The following is a 16,374-nucleotide window of genomic DNA, read 5'->3' as shown; positions in this document are numbered from 1 at the left end:
ATCTTACACTCTAAGCAGCAATGTATGAGTCCGTTACTCGTATGTCCTTGGTGTGGCATCTACTTGTCATCATTCTGGGTGTACCGTAGTGTTCCTTCTTGGTTCTATTGGGTTGGCCAAAAAGGAAAAACCCCAATGAACCTTTTTGCCAACCCAGTTATTTGTTAATCACATTATTTAATTAATGTCCTACCAGATAAACTGTGACTTACTTTGTCTGCACCTGCATTTTTAATTGTATTTTTAAAATTCGGATGTTTAATGGTTAGTACCAGTTTTGGTTAAGCTACCTTGTCTACTTCAAGGTTGCAAAGATATTTTCTCTAGGTTTACACTTTTAAAGACCAAAATCCATCTTTTGTGTCAAGTAACTGTTCATTTTTATTCATATTATTGTCCAGTTGCTCTAGCATACTTATTGGGGGTATGGAAACAAAAACAAAATCAATATACAGTTTAGGAAGATATAATCTGGGCCACTAAAACATGTATTTCACATAACTTTGATTAACTTTATTGGTTTAATCTTGAAAGCTATGTCAGAAGTAGCAGTTGAAAATGGGTTATTTATTCTCAATAATGACTCAAGGAGGGATTATAATGTGCTTTTAAGGGATAAAACAAGGGTCCACAGCACTAATTTCATTGTACTGGATGTGATGAGCCCCTTTAAATTAGACTAGGTTTAGAATCCTGGGTCTACCACTAGTTTCAAAATGTCAGGTCAGTTATTTTTGAGTTAATTCCCAGGAAAATAATAAAAGGGGCTGTTTCTCCTAATGGGCCGTTAGAACACTTTGATCTTTTCTTCAAGTAACACCCCTCCCTGTATCAGTCTGTCAAGTTTCCATCTTTGTTTCAAAGTCTGGGTAAAATACTTTTTTTTCCAGGTAACATTTCCAGAGTTTTCTAAGAGAACTAATTGCCACACTTCAGAGGACACAGGACACCCCTGAGGTTCACAGGTGGTATAACTGAGGGCAGCCCATCTAAAATAAATTTAACCTCATGTTTATTAAGTCTGTCATCACGTTTTGGCTAGAAAAATATTCATTCTTTCTCCAATAGCCTCAGGATGTAATCCAAGCTCTATATAGATCAGCTTCAGACAGTCCATGTTCTTCCAATTTACAAACTGAGCTCCATTTCTCATTACTCCCCAGTTTCATTCTAAGCCAATCCCCATCTATCTTTACCGTTTTTTAAAACATCATTTCAGTGTCATCTGAGGTGCTGATGAATAACCTAGTGTAGTGACTAAGGTTCCGAACACTGAAATCAAAAACACTATTTCAGTTTCCAGAAAGAATACTGTAAGGAGGCCAAACAATGCCAGCTTTAGGTAACTTGAGAAAAGGAACATGGCAATTTTTTCCTGGTTTCCTTACCAAAAGAATTAGGTCAAGTTTGACGGTTGCTACAATTTGGGAAAATCTAAAAAAACCAAAAGACAAAACATAAAGTGGGTAGGCACTACAAACACTTACGTGTCACATGCATTTCAATCTACCACATGTGGATTCATTCAGCTATTCTAACCAGTTTCCAGCTCTTTTCCAGTTTAATTAATATTCTTAGTTTTCTCAAAGGATGAAACTAGAAATTTCTTCCTGAATTAAGAGTGGGATCACTTGACCTTTTAATTGGTAGAGACATCTATCACTAAGTCTAGCAGGTAGGACGCTAACACTTAAAAAAAAAAGGCAATGCACTTTTGCTCTACACATCATCGTAAGAAAGTATGATTATATTCTTACCATACCAGAATATTAGGATACATTATATAAAAACTAAAAAATGAGACATCAGGTTTTCATAAGTATATTTTAATTTTTTGAATTTTAAAAACTCAAATAAAATTCAGCTAGTTAACATAAATACAGAGTAAATGCACATAATTTACAGCCACGTAACAGGAATGCAAGAATAGCAAACCTCACATAAATGGTCAAAGAATATCAACTCTTTGAAGTTGATTATTTAGCTACAACTGACAGGTCATAATTTAAATGTTCACATATGCAGGGGTACACATTCAAAATGTTTATTAACACAAAAACTGAGTAAAAGAGGAATCTTCAGTTTCTAAAAGGAGTAGCATAAAAAGCAGGGTATAGATTGAGAAATATAAGGGCACAATGGAGAAGAGATTTGTGTAAGCTGAAAGTCTGTACACTGTATTAAGTACTTTTAATTAAAATCCCCTTCCAATTTAAATCATTTAGAAATATCTGTATTCTTAGGAATGTTGAAGTCATGATCAATACTAGAGAACAAGGCTGTATTACGTCCGCCAGCCCCAATAGGGTCCTGATAGTACTAACAGTCTAGGCAGAAGAGCATGTAAACAACAAAAGACAGCACAGACAATGCCGGAAGATTAAAGGGTAAACTGATTCCTAGCACTTAATTCTTTCAGGGTCAAATCAATATTTTTAGTGATCTAAAACAAATCTAAAAAATGCTGACATATTTATACTCCAGTAAAAGAGTAAACACTCATTATTCTTAATAACCCAAACTCAGCTAGTCCTAATATAATCATGTTATTCCATAATGGGCATTTGGTTTTAGGAGACAGAGACATAATATTAAACAATGTAAATAATATTCTCTCTTGGTGTCAGTTTAAAAAAATCAATTACTTGCGGGTCTCATCTAGTTAAGATTGGTTCCGCAAAGTAACACACATAAGGAAAACCAAGCTTTGGTGACACAGTTTTTTCCCTGGATTTAAAAGCACTGTGTGGTACCCCACAATCACAGGTTGATTCTCAGATGTACACTTTGAAATCTAGTAAACTGTTTCTGTGAGCCAGAAGTACCAGAGTTCTTTATCTGCTGCTCTATGAATATGCTCTTCAGTATGTACCGCTTTAAACTGAAAGGAGTGATTCAATTTTCTGAGAAGATTCTCAAATAGAAGTACATACCAATTTGAAGAGTGCTGACTACCTCTATACAGTAATAAAGTTATCTGATAGATGAAAATAAAACACAGAATAAAAAAAAATTTCAATGCTTTAAGTTTTCTTTTTAAATGTTTGCACCAAAAAAAAACCCCTCCCAAGAAATGTTTCAGACAGACTTTATATACAATTTTTATATATGTATTTTGTTAAATTATCTCTGTCATAAACTGCAGCAGATTGTACTTTTGGGGGGACAAAACAATTAAACATCATCGCTCCTTTCCAGCTGTCGCACAAAGAAAGCCTGAGACTCAAGGTCCTTTTCTTCCAGCACAGAAATATACTCAACTTTTAAAAGCTGAATACAATGCACTAAAAGGTCAAGGTCAATACAAATATAAACAGGAACAGAATATGAGTTCATCCTTGAAGGACACTTGTTATGAATTTGCTACAACTAAATAAGATGTTCCTTAGTTGCTGGTTTTCATATCATTCTTAACCATTTGTGGGTATTCAGAACACTAAATTAGAGTCTCTTGTACATTCGATACAACAATGTTTACAGATCTTCACAAGGCAAATGGCACTGTATTAGGCAGATAAGCGGCACCTGAAAATCAAAATACTATAGGTTGACACTTTCTCTACAGATTTAAGTTATAAACCCTATTACTCTTTTCTTTTTTTTGGCATGTTTCTCACAATAAATGTCAAAGCTGAAATTCACCATAAAAGATATGAATAATCCCAAAGGTAATGAAACTGAATTTGCCTTTGGTCTCCAAATAGACTGGAATACTAATTCCAATCGAAGCACCTCAAAAACATCCAGTTACTGTTGGTTACAAGGAAGTTAAGAAGGTGGAGGAGTCTAACAGGGCGCTGTGTTTCACTGGCGACAGTAGAGAAAGCTTGCAATGACACGCTATGGTTTTTATGTTAGGGGCACTGCAGTACACATAAGAATACTTAAAACATGTATTATATTAAAGATCCCCCAAACAATACACCTAAATCCCAGAAAAAAAAATGTTATGAATACTGTTCCTGCCTAATACTTTAACCAATGTTTAAAAAAAAAAAATCTAACATGGGAATCCTCTCCTACTCACACCCCCCTAACCTCCCAAAAGGCCACAAAGTGCATTCACAAAGAGTCATTCTTAAGATAAAGCCACTGCACACAATGTACAGTTCATGTATTCCGAAATGAGTACCACACTGGAGCTTAATGGTATAAGCTTCATACACCAGCAGAGCAACAACCATAAGCAAAAGTCTTTAATATTAGAGACTTACAGCAAATATCTTCACAAGGGCCATACATATAATAAATACACTTACAGTATTAAAAGGTGCAGTTATCTCAACAGCAAAATGTAAAAGCTATCTCTTGTTAATACACTTAATCTGAATTAACTTGCATTTTTTAAATGGTTTACCATTCAAGAAATTAGGATGGAATAAATTTCTTATGCAAAGTAGTTTGTTCACTTATAAAACTATAAGTCAATTAGGATCACTATCCACTCAATCAGATAACAGAGGCCCTTCTATAAATGTTTATGCTGCCCCGGATTCTTATAATGTTGCCTTAAAAAGAAAAACACCTTTTAAAGGCAAAGCTGAAAATTACCATTTTCTCTACTAAATAATGCAATGTATGAAGATCTTCCAGAAATAATCCAAAGGTTCAAATTCTTAATGTGAAACCAGAGGAAGATCCAGAAGCAGTACATTTTTTTTCACTTTAAGAAAATGATACTTAGGTATGATGGGTGATAATTCAAGTTCATAACTAGTTAAGTCACTGAAGAGACATTGCATTCATTCATGTATCATTAGGTTAGACAAAATAAGAGAACATGCTCAAGTTGTCGAAATGGCCAAGAATCAACATTTTGCTGGCTTATTTTGTCCCAAACTATTACCATTTGAGGTGACACATTGAGCAATTTTAGTGTTCACACTGGGCTAAACGTAACACACCTGTGAGCAGTAGAAATCAACACATTTTAAAACTAAAAGCAAGCACAATATTTAGATATTACTTCATCTGTCAAAAACAGTGACTGCCAATACCAAACAATTACCTTTAAAATACAGTGCCAAGTCCTCTAAAGGAAATGTAAATACTAGTATTGTTACTTTCCAATTTCATAGGAACTATACAGAAGCCGGATGTTAGAAATTTATGACTGTTAATACTTTCTTTGGATAGTTCTAGTATATAGTTACGGATGGCTTTGTCTAGAAGACTGGAAAAGTGCTCATGGAATAAACACTGTACTCTGGTTGCCATAAATCAACAAAACGCCAACGGTATCCTGTAGACATGACAGAGAAAATGGCAATTTTGAGGAAGGGGTGCTTCTAAAGGCTTTTTCTCGGAGGCAGCCACGGTTTTTTTTTTTTTTCCACATTACTAAAAAGACTAAGTAATGTGGTTACAATTACTTTAATTCCTACAACCAAACTTCCACGCAGGCACAGTTCCATGTTCCCACACTATTTCCCTTCTGTCCGCCAGGCTGGCTTTGGTGCTCCATGGTCCAATTTCTCTTTTGGTCTTCCCTCTTTACAGCACAGCAGTTTGGCGGTGCTATCCATTGAGCAGGTAGACCACCAACTCATAGGTGGCCATCATAATGGCTGTGTTTGGAATCTGTCTCACCAGGTGAGTTGTCAGACCACGGTAAAGAGAGCCATAGCCTTCTTCTTGAACAAGCAAAGATAATGTCTGAAAAAAGGATCTATATTTTGTTCCCTCTTCACGCAGTCTTGTTCTTACAACTTCTGTATAGAAAAAAAAAAAAAGTCATTTTATTTAAATGTTAATAATATCTTTATACCCTCCTAATATTGAGCACATTCCATTTATCAGACTGTAAGCGTGAGCTCAGAATAAGTGAGGAGTGATTTTTTTAAATGTAACTTACTGACACTATTTTAACACCACCAAACTCCTAAGTTAGCTAGCTAAAATCACGCATATTAATTATAAAATTTCATAGGTTCCTGAATGGTAGAAGACAGAATAAACCAAAAGTATCTGTTGCATACTAGATATAGATAAAAGAGAGAAAAGATGTGATTAAAAGAAAGGTAGAACAGGAAAGAGAATACAGGTATTATCAATGACGAATACAGGACTTGCCTGCTGGTGCAGTGGATAGGAATCTGCCTGCCAATGCAGGGGACGTGGATTTGATCCCTGCTCAGGGAAGATTCCACATGCCAAGGAACAACTAAGCCCGCGTGCTGCAGCTACTGAGCCCACGTGCACCTAGAGCCTGTGCTCCACAGCAAGAGAAGATAGCACAATGAAAAGCCCCTGAGCTCACCAAAACGATGAGTAACCTCCGCTGGCCACAACCAGGAAAGCTCTCATGCAGCAATAAATATAAACAAATCTTAGGGGGAAAAAAAGCCTTATGCTACTCATACATATTAAACCCCATTATGATGAACTGTATTTTGTTATACTATAATTCAGTAAAATGGTAAAATGTTCTAATAAATGGGCCACTGGCTGAAGTGGGAAAATATTTCAGAATTAATGGATTGCTCATACACATTCGGGGTTTCCCTGGTGGCTCAGTGTGAAGAATCCTCCTGCCAATGCAGGAGATGCGGGTTTGACCCCTGGGTCGGGAAGATCCCCTAGAGAAGGAAACTGCAACCCACTGCAGTATTCTTGCCTGGGAAACCCCGTGGAAAGCAGTGCCTGGCAGGCTACAGTCTACTGTCTACTGGGTTGCAGAGTTGGACGTGACTGAGTAACAACATACACCGTCCCGTCCTCTTACCGTGTGGATACGCTATACTTGTGGCACACGTTTTTGAGGTGGCGGCAGCTAGCATCATTCCCACAAAATCGGACGCTTCTTTTACAGATTCTTCTTCATTTTCCATTGTAGAAGCAATCTTATATTCTAGTAGTTTTTGCTTAATACTTTCATATATAACAAAATGGATGACAGTCTCTGATATGCCAGCATATGAAGCAGACATGCCCCTATAAAATCCTCTAAGTCCATCTGTCTGATACACTTTACGGACACACTCGAAAGCACCCATTCGCTTTTCCCCACGGTTCCTGAGAAGCAAAAAGGAAAAAAATCTTATTAACATAAATAAAGTAGTACAGCTTTTTAAATAAAGTAAATACAATATATAGGAAGAGGCCACTCTACTCAAGAATAACCCTCTTTAATTCATGAGGATGTACAAATGAGAATTTAAAAACATTTAGACTTCCTACTCTTTTGTCTCAAGTCTGTCATATCAGATAGATAACTTATAAGGTAGTTTATTTTATTGAATGCAAAACAAACTACATTGAATCTCCAGTTTCACTGAAGTTCGTATTGTAGGAATAAGCAACAAAATCCACTGTGACTGCAGCTTAAGAGAAAAACAAAATAAAATAAAAACCCCTCACATTATACTAAATGCAGTTCTAAGCTGAGATTTCTTTAGCATTTAATAACACATAAGAAGAATGACTGAGACAACAATGACAACAGAATATTAAGAAGTACAATTAAGGTGATTTCAGTGCACTGGAGGGATTCTTTCAAGCCCACCCAATTTCTCCCCAAAAATGACTGGGTGAATTTAAATCAAATTTTCTATTATCCTTTGAAGGTAATGGCTGTCTCTTTTACCTCAGTAAATAGTGAATGAGGACTTCTATAGTTATCAAGTATTTATTGAGCACTGTATTGAGCACTGTGCCCAAGACTAGTGCTGCTTAAGGGTGCAACATCTATCTTGGCTATAATTTTGAGTTCATAAAAATATTTATTACCTTCACTATGATTCCCTCAATAGAACTTTATCTGTAAGAAATGGATTTAAATTCTACCCACAGGGAAAGAAATAGAAAAGTTAACTGTTTATAAATTATATACAACCTGCTTATGATGTAACAAAATAAAATCACAACTAAGATACCTACATGATAACCTACAGATTCCTCCAACTTTATAAACTAGTAACTGTCTTGAATAACTATCCTCAACTAATGGTACTGAATAAATTACCTTCTTAGTTGAGTGATCCACGCAACCAACTGTAATTAAGTTTCGGCTGTCAGATTCTTTCTCACAAGAAAGTTAAGAGAGCTCTAAGTCCTAAAGGATAACATGCAAATATATCCGCCCTATTCTCGGTCTTAGTGTTGTAAGGTAGCGGACCTTCAAATCAACCTTTCACTACTACCCCAACCCTACTTCCTAAGCCTAAAAAATTGTGCTGGCTTTACTATTACTTTTCACCTAAATCCACCCTCTAAATACTGAAGCATACATTCCCCTGGTAGTTTATAATAGTACAGTACAGACTGGCATCTCACACTTTTCAACCTTTGGGTTGTCTTATCTACCACTACCTTTCAGTTCTCTGACTTCAAAATAAACTGAGTCTTGCCATAACACTGTACTTAGGTTTCACTAAAAATTATTCCAGATGAAATAAGGACTGGATGTTTTAAGTCTCCAAGTGACATACAATTCCACATGACAAAATGCAGAAAACAGATCTTTAGGCAGGCATAATTGTTAATAATTTCTTAGATCAGTTTTATTTATAGTCTACAAGATATAACACTAGGCTTACCAAACCCTAAAATATAAGAAACAGTGAAAATCTTTTATATATAGCCTACTGCAGACTGAAGGGTTAGTTTCAAAACAATTAATGTGATTATTATTATTACAACACACCAGACAGGATCATCTCTCTACTTAAAAAAGTGTTACCCTCTCCCCATCCTTCATTCTGAAGGCCAATGGGAGCTGAGATAGCAGGACTCTAAGCTATACCACTTCTGGCCTTTCTCTCAGTTCCCAGAACTTGACACAGGCATAAACTTAAAGATATGTGAGGTATGAACTGACTAGTGCCTCTGCTTAAAATGGGTTCACATACCGTTCATTGACTATTCCATTAAAATTGGTCCCCACTGTTTCCAGAGATATCTCTAGAACCTACCAGTACCTGTTCACTACAGATATATTGAATGAATGAATCTTGCTGCCATAAAGTGACTGGGGGTAACAGATGAAGTTCATGAATACATGAGAGCTAAATTCCATGCTAGAACACTCCGTTGTACAAGGTTCTTGAGTTTGAACAATGATCCTCAAAGACTCAGTCTAGACTCACTGATCATGTAGTTAGTTTATGTAGGTATTTACAAGGATTGATTATAATCACACATGGGGTGAATGAAATGAGGGCAAAAACATGGTTAGATACCTGGCACTAAAATCTCACTGATATAAATTTACAGAAAAAATTTTGTTGAAGCCAACTTTAATGAATTAACATACCTTGCATCGAGCTGTAATCGAGTCTTTATAAGCCAAATGGGGTTGGTCGCTGTGATTGCAGTAAAACCTAAACAAACATGTTTAAAATGAACTCTGGTAAAAATGAAGAACACACTATTAACCTCAAGGTTTTTTAAAACTTTATGTAATCTATATTTTAAAAAATGCATATAAATATTTACCTATAAACTGATGTATGCTTTACACTTTTGTTTTACAAATCCATTCACAACCATGAACATTTGTACTTTAACTAAAAAAATTTTTTAAGAACAAAATCTGATTATATATAATTCATCTTCCAATACATTCAGAATACCCTCTGGGCACCCTCTACTCTCTAAATTTAGAAACCCATTTGTGCAGACACATAGAAATTTTGTGTTTTCTAGGGTTTTTTAGCATGCAAACTCTACAATAGCTACTTGGGGTCCAACTAACATCACAAATCACTATGTTCAAAATGGAGTCTACATAAACGTCAGCATTTACCAATATTTGATCTTAAGTTGACTATATGACAGAAAGAATTATTGTTTGGCCTTATGAATACTTTATGTAACCATATACTTATTAATACTGTTAAAATAATGGTATCACAGAGATATGGTTTCTGTTAAAGAATTTTGGCAGATCTATTTTTTCATCCATTTAAAAACATACAAAAACTTAAAAGTACAAAAAGTTACAAATCAGAACTTCCCTTTCACTTTGAGACACTGAAGAGAGAAACTCAAGGTAGAAGGTAGCTTTATTAAAACTTTAAAACTAAAGTACTATGTATCAACTATCAGTGTGGAAGGGTGGTCCCCTCAGGTGGCTCATTTCAGGTAGTAAATTAAGATCTCTTGTATGTTTCTAGGCTAGTGTGTATCTTTTACTTGCTATCTTCCTAGAGCTACAGAAAAATAGCACACGAAATGCAATCTTGATGATAGAAATTTATGGAGATTGCTTCATCTATACAAAACAGGGTTTTCATAATATAATGCTTGTGAAATATTTAAGATTAGCTGCTACACAAATTTCATAGAATTACCTTTCATCAACCTACATTTATTCAATTGGCCTTTAAATTCAGTGAAAACTTACATGCAAAAATGTCTAAGGATCTTAACTGTTAATACTTTCTATCAAACACTAGCAGGTCAAGCACATTATTTTTAGAAAGGCTTTGAAATATAATCAGCACACTAATATTAGTAAAGTACTTTCAGGAACAAAAATGCTGTGGTACTATATTGTTTACTAATCGGAATTTAGTCTCACAGGTTCTTTCCCCTTCTATAATGTCAGATCATTAGCTAACTCCAATTTTACTCCTTTAATCCACTATATTAATATTGCAGAAATAGCCAGATGTTTCACAAGAGATGCTCAAATTGAATCTATTATCAACTAAGATAAATGAAACAAAAGTTTGGTTTAATAACTCCTTTAATAATTTTTTAATGATTATATAGTCTCCATTTCTCTTAACTGCTTTTAATGCTACATACATACATATAAAATTAGAAAGGGATCAACAATTTTGTAAGGATCAGCCAGTACCAAAACAATAAAAATTGGATGTGCTGAACAGGGTGTCAGGAAGATGTTTTAAAAGGTTCTTTTCATGCATATATTCTTGATAGAAGGAAACAGAAGAAAACTATGAAACCAGTTCAGTTTAAATATTTTATTTGGAATAGATTTGTGCATGGCCTGGCTTAATTAAGAATAAAGTCTCTTGAATCTCATTTTTCTAAGTGAAAAAGTCAAACTAAGGATATTTAAATTACATTCTAAAGCAACCGTGAACCTGACATCAGAATTCTGATCATACCCCTAATTTAATAATTCTTTATTTTAAACCTAAATATCTGTTATTAGCTAAATGTCTGTACAGTAATATTAGGAGTTTATCAACAAAAGGCCTCTAAGCAGCACAAACCAACAAAATACTCTGCATTACTCAAAATAGTTTTTATTAATTATTCTGTGGAAATTTTAAGAGAAAAATTTGCTTTATTAAACTTTGAAAGCCTAAAACTGGGTATCAAACTTAAGCAACAAAACTTTCTAAAAAAATAAAAGTTCTATGTCTAAAAATATAAACTGAGTACCTAAATTTGTGAACACTCTTCCAAGTCTCAAATTCCTCAATTAGAGGCTGAAAAACCCCATATATGAAAACTTAAAATATTATAATACATATTTGTAACTATTACTAGGGATAAATTTTTAATTACCCATAATTAAGTTTTAATTATGCTCTGTACATGTTAATAAACAATGATAGGAAGCAAACAACAGGTATTTCTCACTTAACTAAAATTCATTTCCAGATACAGACTGACCTATGGAATGTGACACACTAAAATTTAAGTGAAAGAATGACATCATCTTGTCCCTATTGAGTCTGGGCTTACTACAGCTGGGACTCACTCTCCCAGTAAAAAGCTAGCTCAATAAACACACTGCCTCACTGTCAGCAAACCATTAAGTTAAAGAAAAGAATCGATATATAATCCACAGGTTTTTTAGTTATTGTTCCTTTACCAGCTCTGGTCCTAGTACATTCTCTTAACTGAAAACATTCTAATAAATTACGGAGACAGTATTAGGCTGATGAAATCTAGAAAACATAATATATTAGTTAAAAAAAATCAAACAAGCAGGAAGAAACAAATGTATTACTAACTTTGAATTATATTTGGTAAGGTGATTTGAAGCTGGCAAACAGTTTAAGTTAAACACCTTCCTACTTCTTTTAAGATAAACACACACAAAGATACTGGGAATGGTTCCCCTGAAATTTAGACATTTCCTATTACTTTTATTTTGGCATTTAAATTGTGACATTTTGATAATATGCTACTTCATATTAATATTCTGAGTACCCTGTTAAATATTAAAACTGACTTATCTATTTGTAGGTTAAAAAGAATCAATATTGCTCCAGTCAATAAAAGCGAAATGGCAATATACTGGCCATACTATTAGTAATATGGTTAATGTTTTATTAGAAAGTTCAAAAAATCTTTTAAATGTAATTTTTAAAGCTTTGTTTCATTTAAGATTCCATTTGATAATGTAAACCAATTAAAAACCAGAACAACAGAAATCCATATAATAAACTTGCTGAAAATGTCTATTTCATTAAGTGAGTGATACCTGTAGTATTGCATTTTCAGTACTTTTTATTAACTTCTGTAAGAACAAAGCCCACCTAACCTTTGAAGAGAAATATATTAAAAACAAAACAAAACAAAAAACACAAAAAAAGCTAATTAAAACTAAAATAAGATCCCATATATTCTTATCCCGTATTTGGAAAGTAATGGTAGGTATTAAGATCAATGTTTTTGCAAGAAAGCAGAAAGCCAAGTATCAACAGACAAGAATGGAAAGCACTGTATTAGACTTTTAAAACATGTTATACTAAACAAAGAGAACTACTATTTTCTAAAAGTTGTCAGATGGTATGATACCATTTACAGCTATGTAAATCTTAAATACTGTTAAGGAATTCTTTGGAGGTCAAGGCTATTATGGCCAAGCTAAAGACCCCAGGCTTTTATTAACAATAATTGAAAAGTTACTCCATTCTTCCTTCTAGAAGGAGTTTATCAAAGAATCAGAATTAAAGTTTTATGAAATACAGATAATGCACACACAAATTCAGGAAATAAAAATTCATTTCCCGCCTTCTATTCAACAGCTATTATAAATTCCCAGGGTGTGTTTCTTATAACTAGAGGCTGCAAGAGATGCTCAGATCAGTACTCACGAGGTTTAAGTTAGTCCATATTTCTACAGGAAGTGACCTGCGGATGGGGAGCATGAGATGACACGATCTCACTCTTTTCTCGGGAGAAATGTACAGTAAATGCCTAAAATAGACACAGGCTTTTCTGTATCATAACAACAAGCAGTGACCTCATCAGAAACACGTGTACAAAATGAATCCCATTGGAAGGATTTGAGAAATATTTACTGTGAGATCTAACTTTTGAAAATTTTAAGTTAAAAAAGAAAAAGGAATATCAGAATGGGCCATAATTTTTTTTTTTAAGTACCGAGTACTGAAAATTCTGCCATCTGTAGCAGTTTTGAGAGTCTAAATACTTACCCAAAAGAAGATCAATGTTGCCTTAATGAAAAAATGCTAACCTTGTCAAAGCGGAAATCTAAGAAAATATTCAGAGCAGACTGTCATATCCCATTTTCCTACCATTATTATTTACCATGCTCAGAGCTGAAATCACAAATATTTTCTGTTCTTTAACAATCAGCTTATTTGGTAAATCTCAAAAACAACAACAAAAAACCCAGAGGAGTTCCTTGGCAGTCCAGTGATTAGGACTTGGCACTTTCACTGCCATGGGCCCATCTCTGATCCCTGGTCAGGGAATCAAGATTCTGTAAGCCACACAGCATGGCCAAAAAATATTTAAATTAAATTAAAAAAAAAAAGTAAAAATTAAAAAAATAGAAAATTCAAGGAACTTCAGTTTATAACTGTAATTTTAAAAAAATGTAACATATAGGTGGCTACAATAGTACCTTTCACTTTCTGTACTATGATCAGTAATACTGCACATCCATTTTTATAAAATATTTTGTATTCAGTTTCTTGTGCTCTACGAAACAAAAAACAGGAAGAATGTTTACATGAAAACACACAAAACATCTAACCATCCATCTAGCTGAATAAACTGCCAGGGATAAATTATTTTTAAAAATATTTTATAATGTAAAACAAAATTTCTATTTAATGAGTAAAAACTTAACCTTAAGCTTTAAGTCAAATAGAAAATGTACCTTGAACACTATTAACACAAACAAATAAAACCCACTAGTATCTAGGAAATGTTAAATGATTACATTACTGGTATTTAAAAAATTAAGCCTTCACTGTGTAAATATATTATCCAATAAAAATCAGAATTCATCTCTGTTAAATCTATATTGTTATATATAAAAGTATATATATACCAGCTAAAAACTTTGGAAGATTGGGAGTTACTATAGAAGAAAAAAATTTAATACTATTCTTTCTGTATACACAGCTTTGTGTAGGTGTATACAGAGGGATATGCAAACTCATTTAAACAAAAACACACAAAAACCCTCAAGAAAATAAATACCCTCAATGATTAAGATATATTTAGTCTGCCAAAGGTCATATGTGGGGGGAGGGGGGAAGGTAGTAAAACAAAGACACTATTACTTAACCTGATTAAGTAGCCTCACAACTAGAAAAAAGTTTTTTAATGCATGAAAATTTATAGCTCAAGTTGAGAGTTTACAAATTCTTACATTATTTCCTTGAAACACTAAAACAAATGAAAATAAGACAGCCTTTAAATAAACTGTCCTTTAAATTAAATAGGTTTTGTATTCAATTTCATATGAATAGACTGCAAAAGGCAACTGAACCAAGAGGTTACTTGGAATAAAAATTATGTACATAGTTACTAAACCCTTAATGCATGTGCTATTTGATGTGGCAAAATCTTGCAGGCATTATCAACAGTGGTACATTTTTTATACTGAAGTGACAAGGTTAGCATTTTTTTGAATAGTAAGAAAACAAATTTTCAAATGACTGCCTCTAAGCACTTTGCACCCCCAGTTCATATTTTGAAGACCTCTAAAATTGATCCTGAAGAAAAACCAGTCTAGATTATTACAAGAGTGAAGGGGGCCAAAGGCTACCTTAACAAGTCTGCATCGGACCATTCAGTTTCACCAACCATGTAGCTATGTATAAAAACTGCAAAGCTAAATATTATTGCTCATGAACAGTTGCAAAGAAGCTCTGAAGGTGTAATTCTCAGAAAAAATCTAACTGCAATCAAATGGAAGAAGTATTTTCAAATTACACAAGTGTATAGTACAATACTCTCTGAACAATGTAGTTTACCGAAATTCAAGTTGGGAAATAGTATCAACGCATAGATAAAACAGAACTACAAGTTAACATTCATACACATTTGAGAAAAAAGTACAAAATGACAATTCCACTGAAAATCTTTGCAGTATGATACAAACATAGTAATAAATTTTGATGAGATAGTCTAATGAAAGATGTTCCAGTGGGAATTGGTTTTCTGAAACCCTAAATTTGCAATACTGAATATATTAACAACTATCCTCAACTTAAAATAATTGCTTACCTACTTTCTTGGCATCAAGTCTTTCAAAAAAGAAAGATTAACATTTCTTTACAATTTTCTGGGGTTAAAAAAAACAAAAACATGAACACTGATAATCCAGAAATATATTCTTAAAGACCCTAACATAGTGGTTATATAGTTTGAAATTAGCCACTCACTTTATAGACTCAAATTTGGAGAAAAATCATATATATTCATATCCAACATTTATCAAAATATATTAAAAAATCTAACTGTTACTAGATGATCTCAGTGGTATTAAAGAATTGATTCTCAAAATATAACCTAAGGTAATGGAGAGTCACATAAACTACCTAACTTGCCTAAGATCTCTTTTCTTTGGTAGAGAGTATTTCACCACCTTGATCTTTAAAGCTTTACTTTCCAGTTTTAAAACTCTGTGAGTCAGTCAACAATAACTAAATATAAAAAGCCATAAAAATAAATTTGTAGGGTATGTACTAGATTATATGGCTACTGACCTCTCAGAAATTAGTATTTCAAACTTACACTTAGTTCATTAATTATGTGGTTGAGATTGATCCAATTTATTTCTAAACAGAAAATAGTTAACTCATTATCAAGCATCTGACATTCAATTTCTCGATCAACAGTTGATAAAGATAGTTATAATTTGCTTTATAAAGTCACAGCATAATTTAGAAATGCGAGGCATGATTGAATATGCAACAAATCTCAGAACTAGAGAGAATTTTCTGATGAGAAATAAAGGTCATGGCTTTGTCTAACATGCATGGCAGCAAATGATTCCAGAACCACACTGGTCAAACCAATCTCCCAGATTATCTTTAAGGCAGTGCAGAGGTCCAAGACTAGCTGTTTTAATTCACAATCATATAATCTCATGGATGATGATGAAAGAGTTCCTGGAAACATTTCTAGAGCAAGCCTGTACAGGTATCTGGTGCACAGCTACATTTTCAGTGTTATCTTAGT

General features: G+C 33.7%; 1 protein-coding gene across 2 annotated transcripts in view; it reads right to left on the bottom strand.

Annotated features, from left to right (window-relative positions):
• Window positions 1-1,810: 1,810 nt before the first annotated feature.
• SLC25A36 (solute carrier family 25 member 36) overlaps window positions 1,811-16,374 on the bottom strand; it is a 34,871-nt gene continuing 20,307 nt past the window's right edge. The window contains exons 5-8 of one of the 2 annotated variants that reach the window (XR_005719791.1): window positions 13,026-13,128; window positions 9,254-9,320; window positions 6,725-7,014; window positions 1,811-5,711 (exon numbers count right to left, since the gene is read on the bottom strand). Coding sequence is in view for 1 of the 2 variants with exons in the window: in XM_040233866.1 (XP_040089800.1) it covers window positions 5,518-5,711; window positions 6,725-7,014; window positions 9,254-9,320 (551 nt within the window). In the remaining variant the exon portion in view is untranslated. The remainder of the gene's footprint in view (window positions 5,712-6,724; window positions 7,015-9,253; window positions 9,321-13,025; window positions 13,129-16,374) is intronic. The other variant, XM_040233866.1, reaches the window with a different exon arrangement.

This window comes from Oryx dammah, unplaced genomic scaffold, assembly GCF_014754425.2.
Source record: "Oryx dammah isolate SB20612 unplaced genomic scaffold, SCBI_Odam_1.1 HiC_scaffold_2, whole genome shotgun sequence".
Classification (NCBI taxonomy): domain Eukaryota; kingdom Metazoa; phylum Chordata; class Mammalia; order Artiodactyla; family Bovidae; genus Oryx; species Oryx dammah.
Note: the sequence above shows the minus strand (reverse complement) of the source record. Positions and strands in the feature narration are given on the sequence as shown.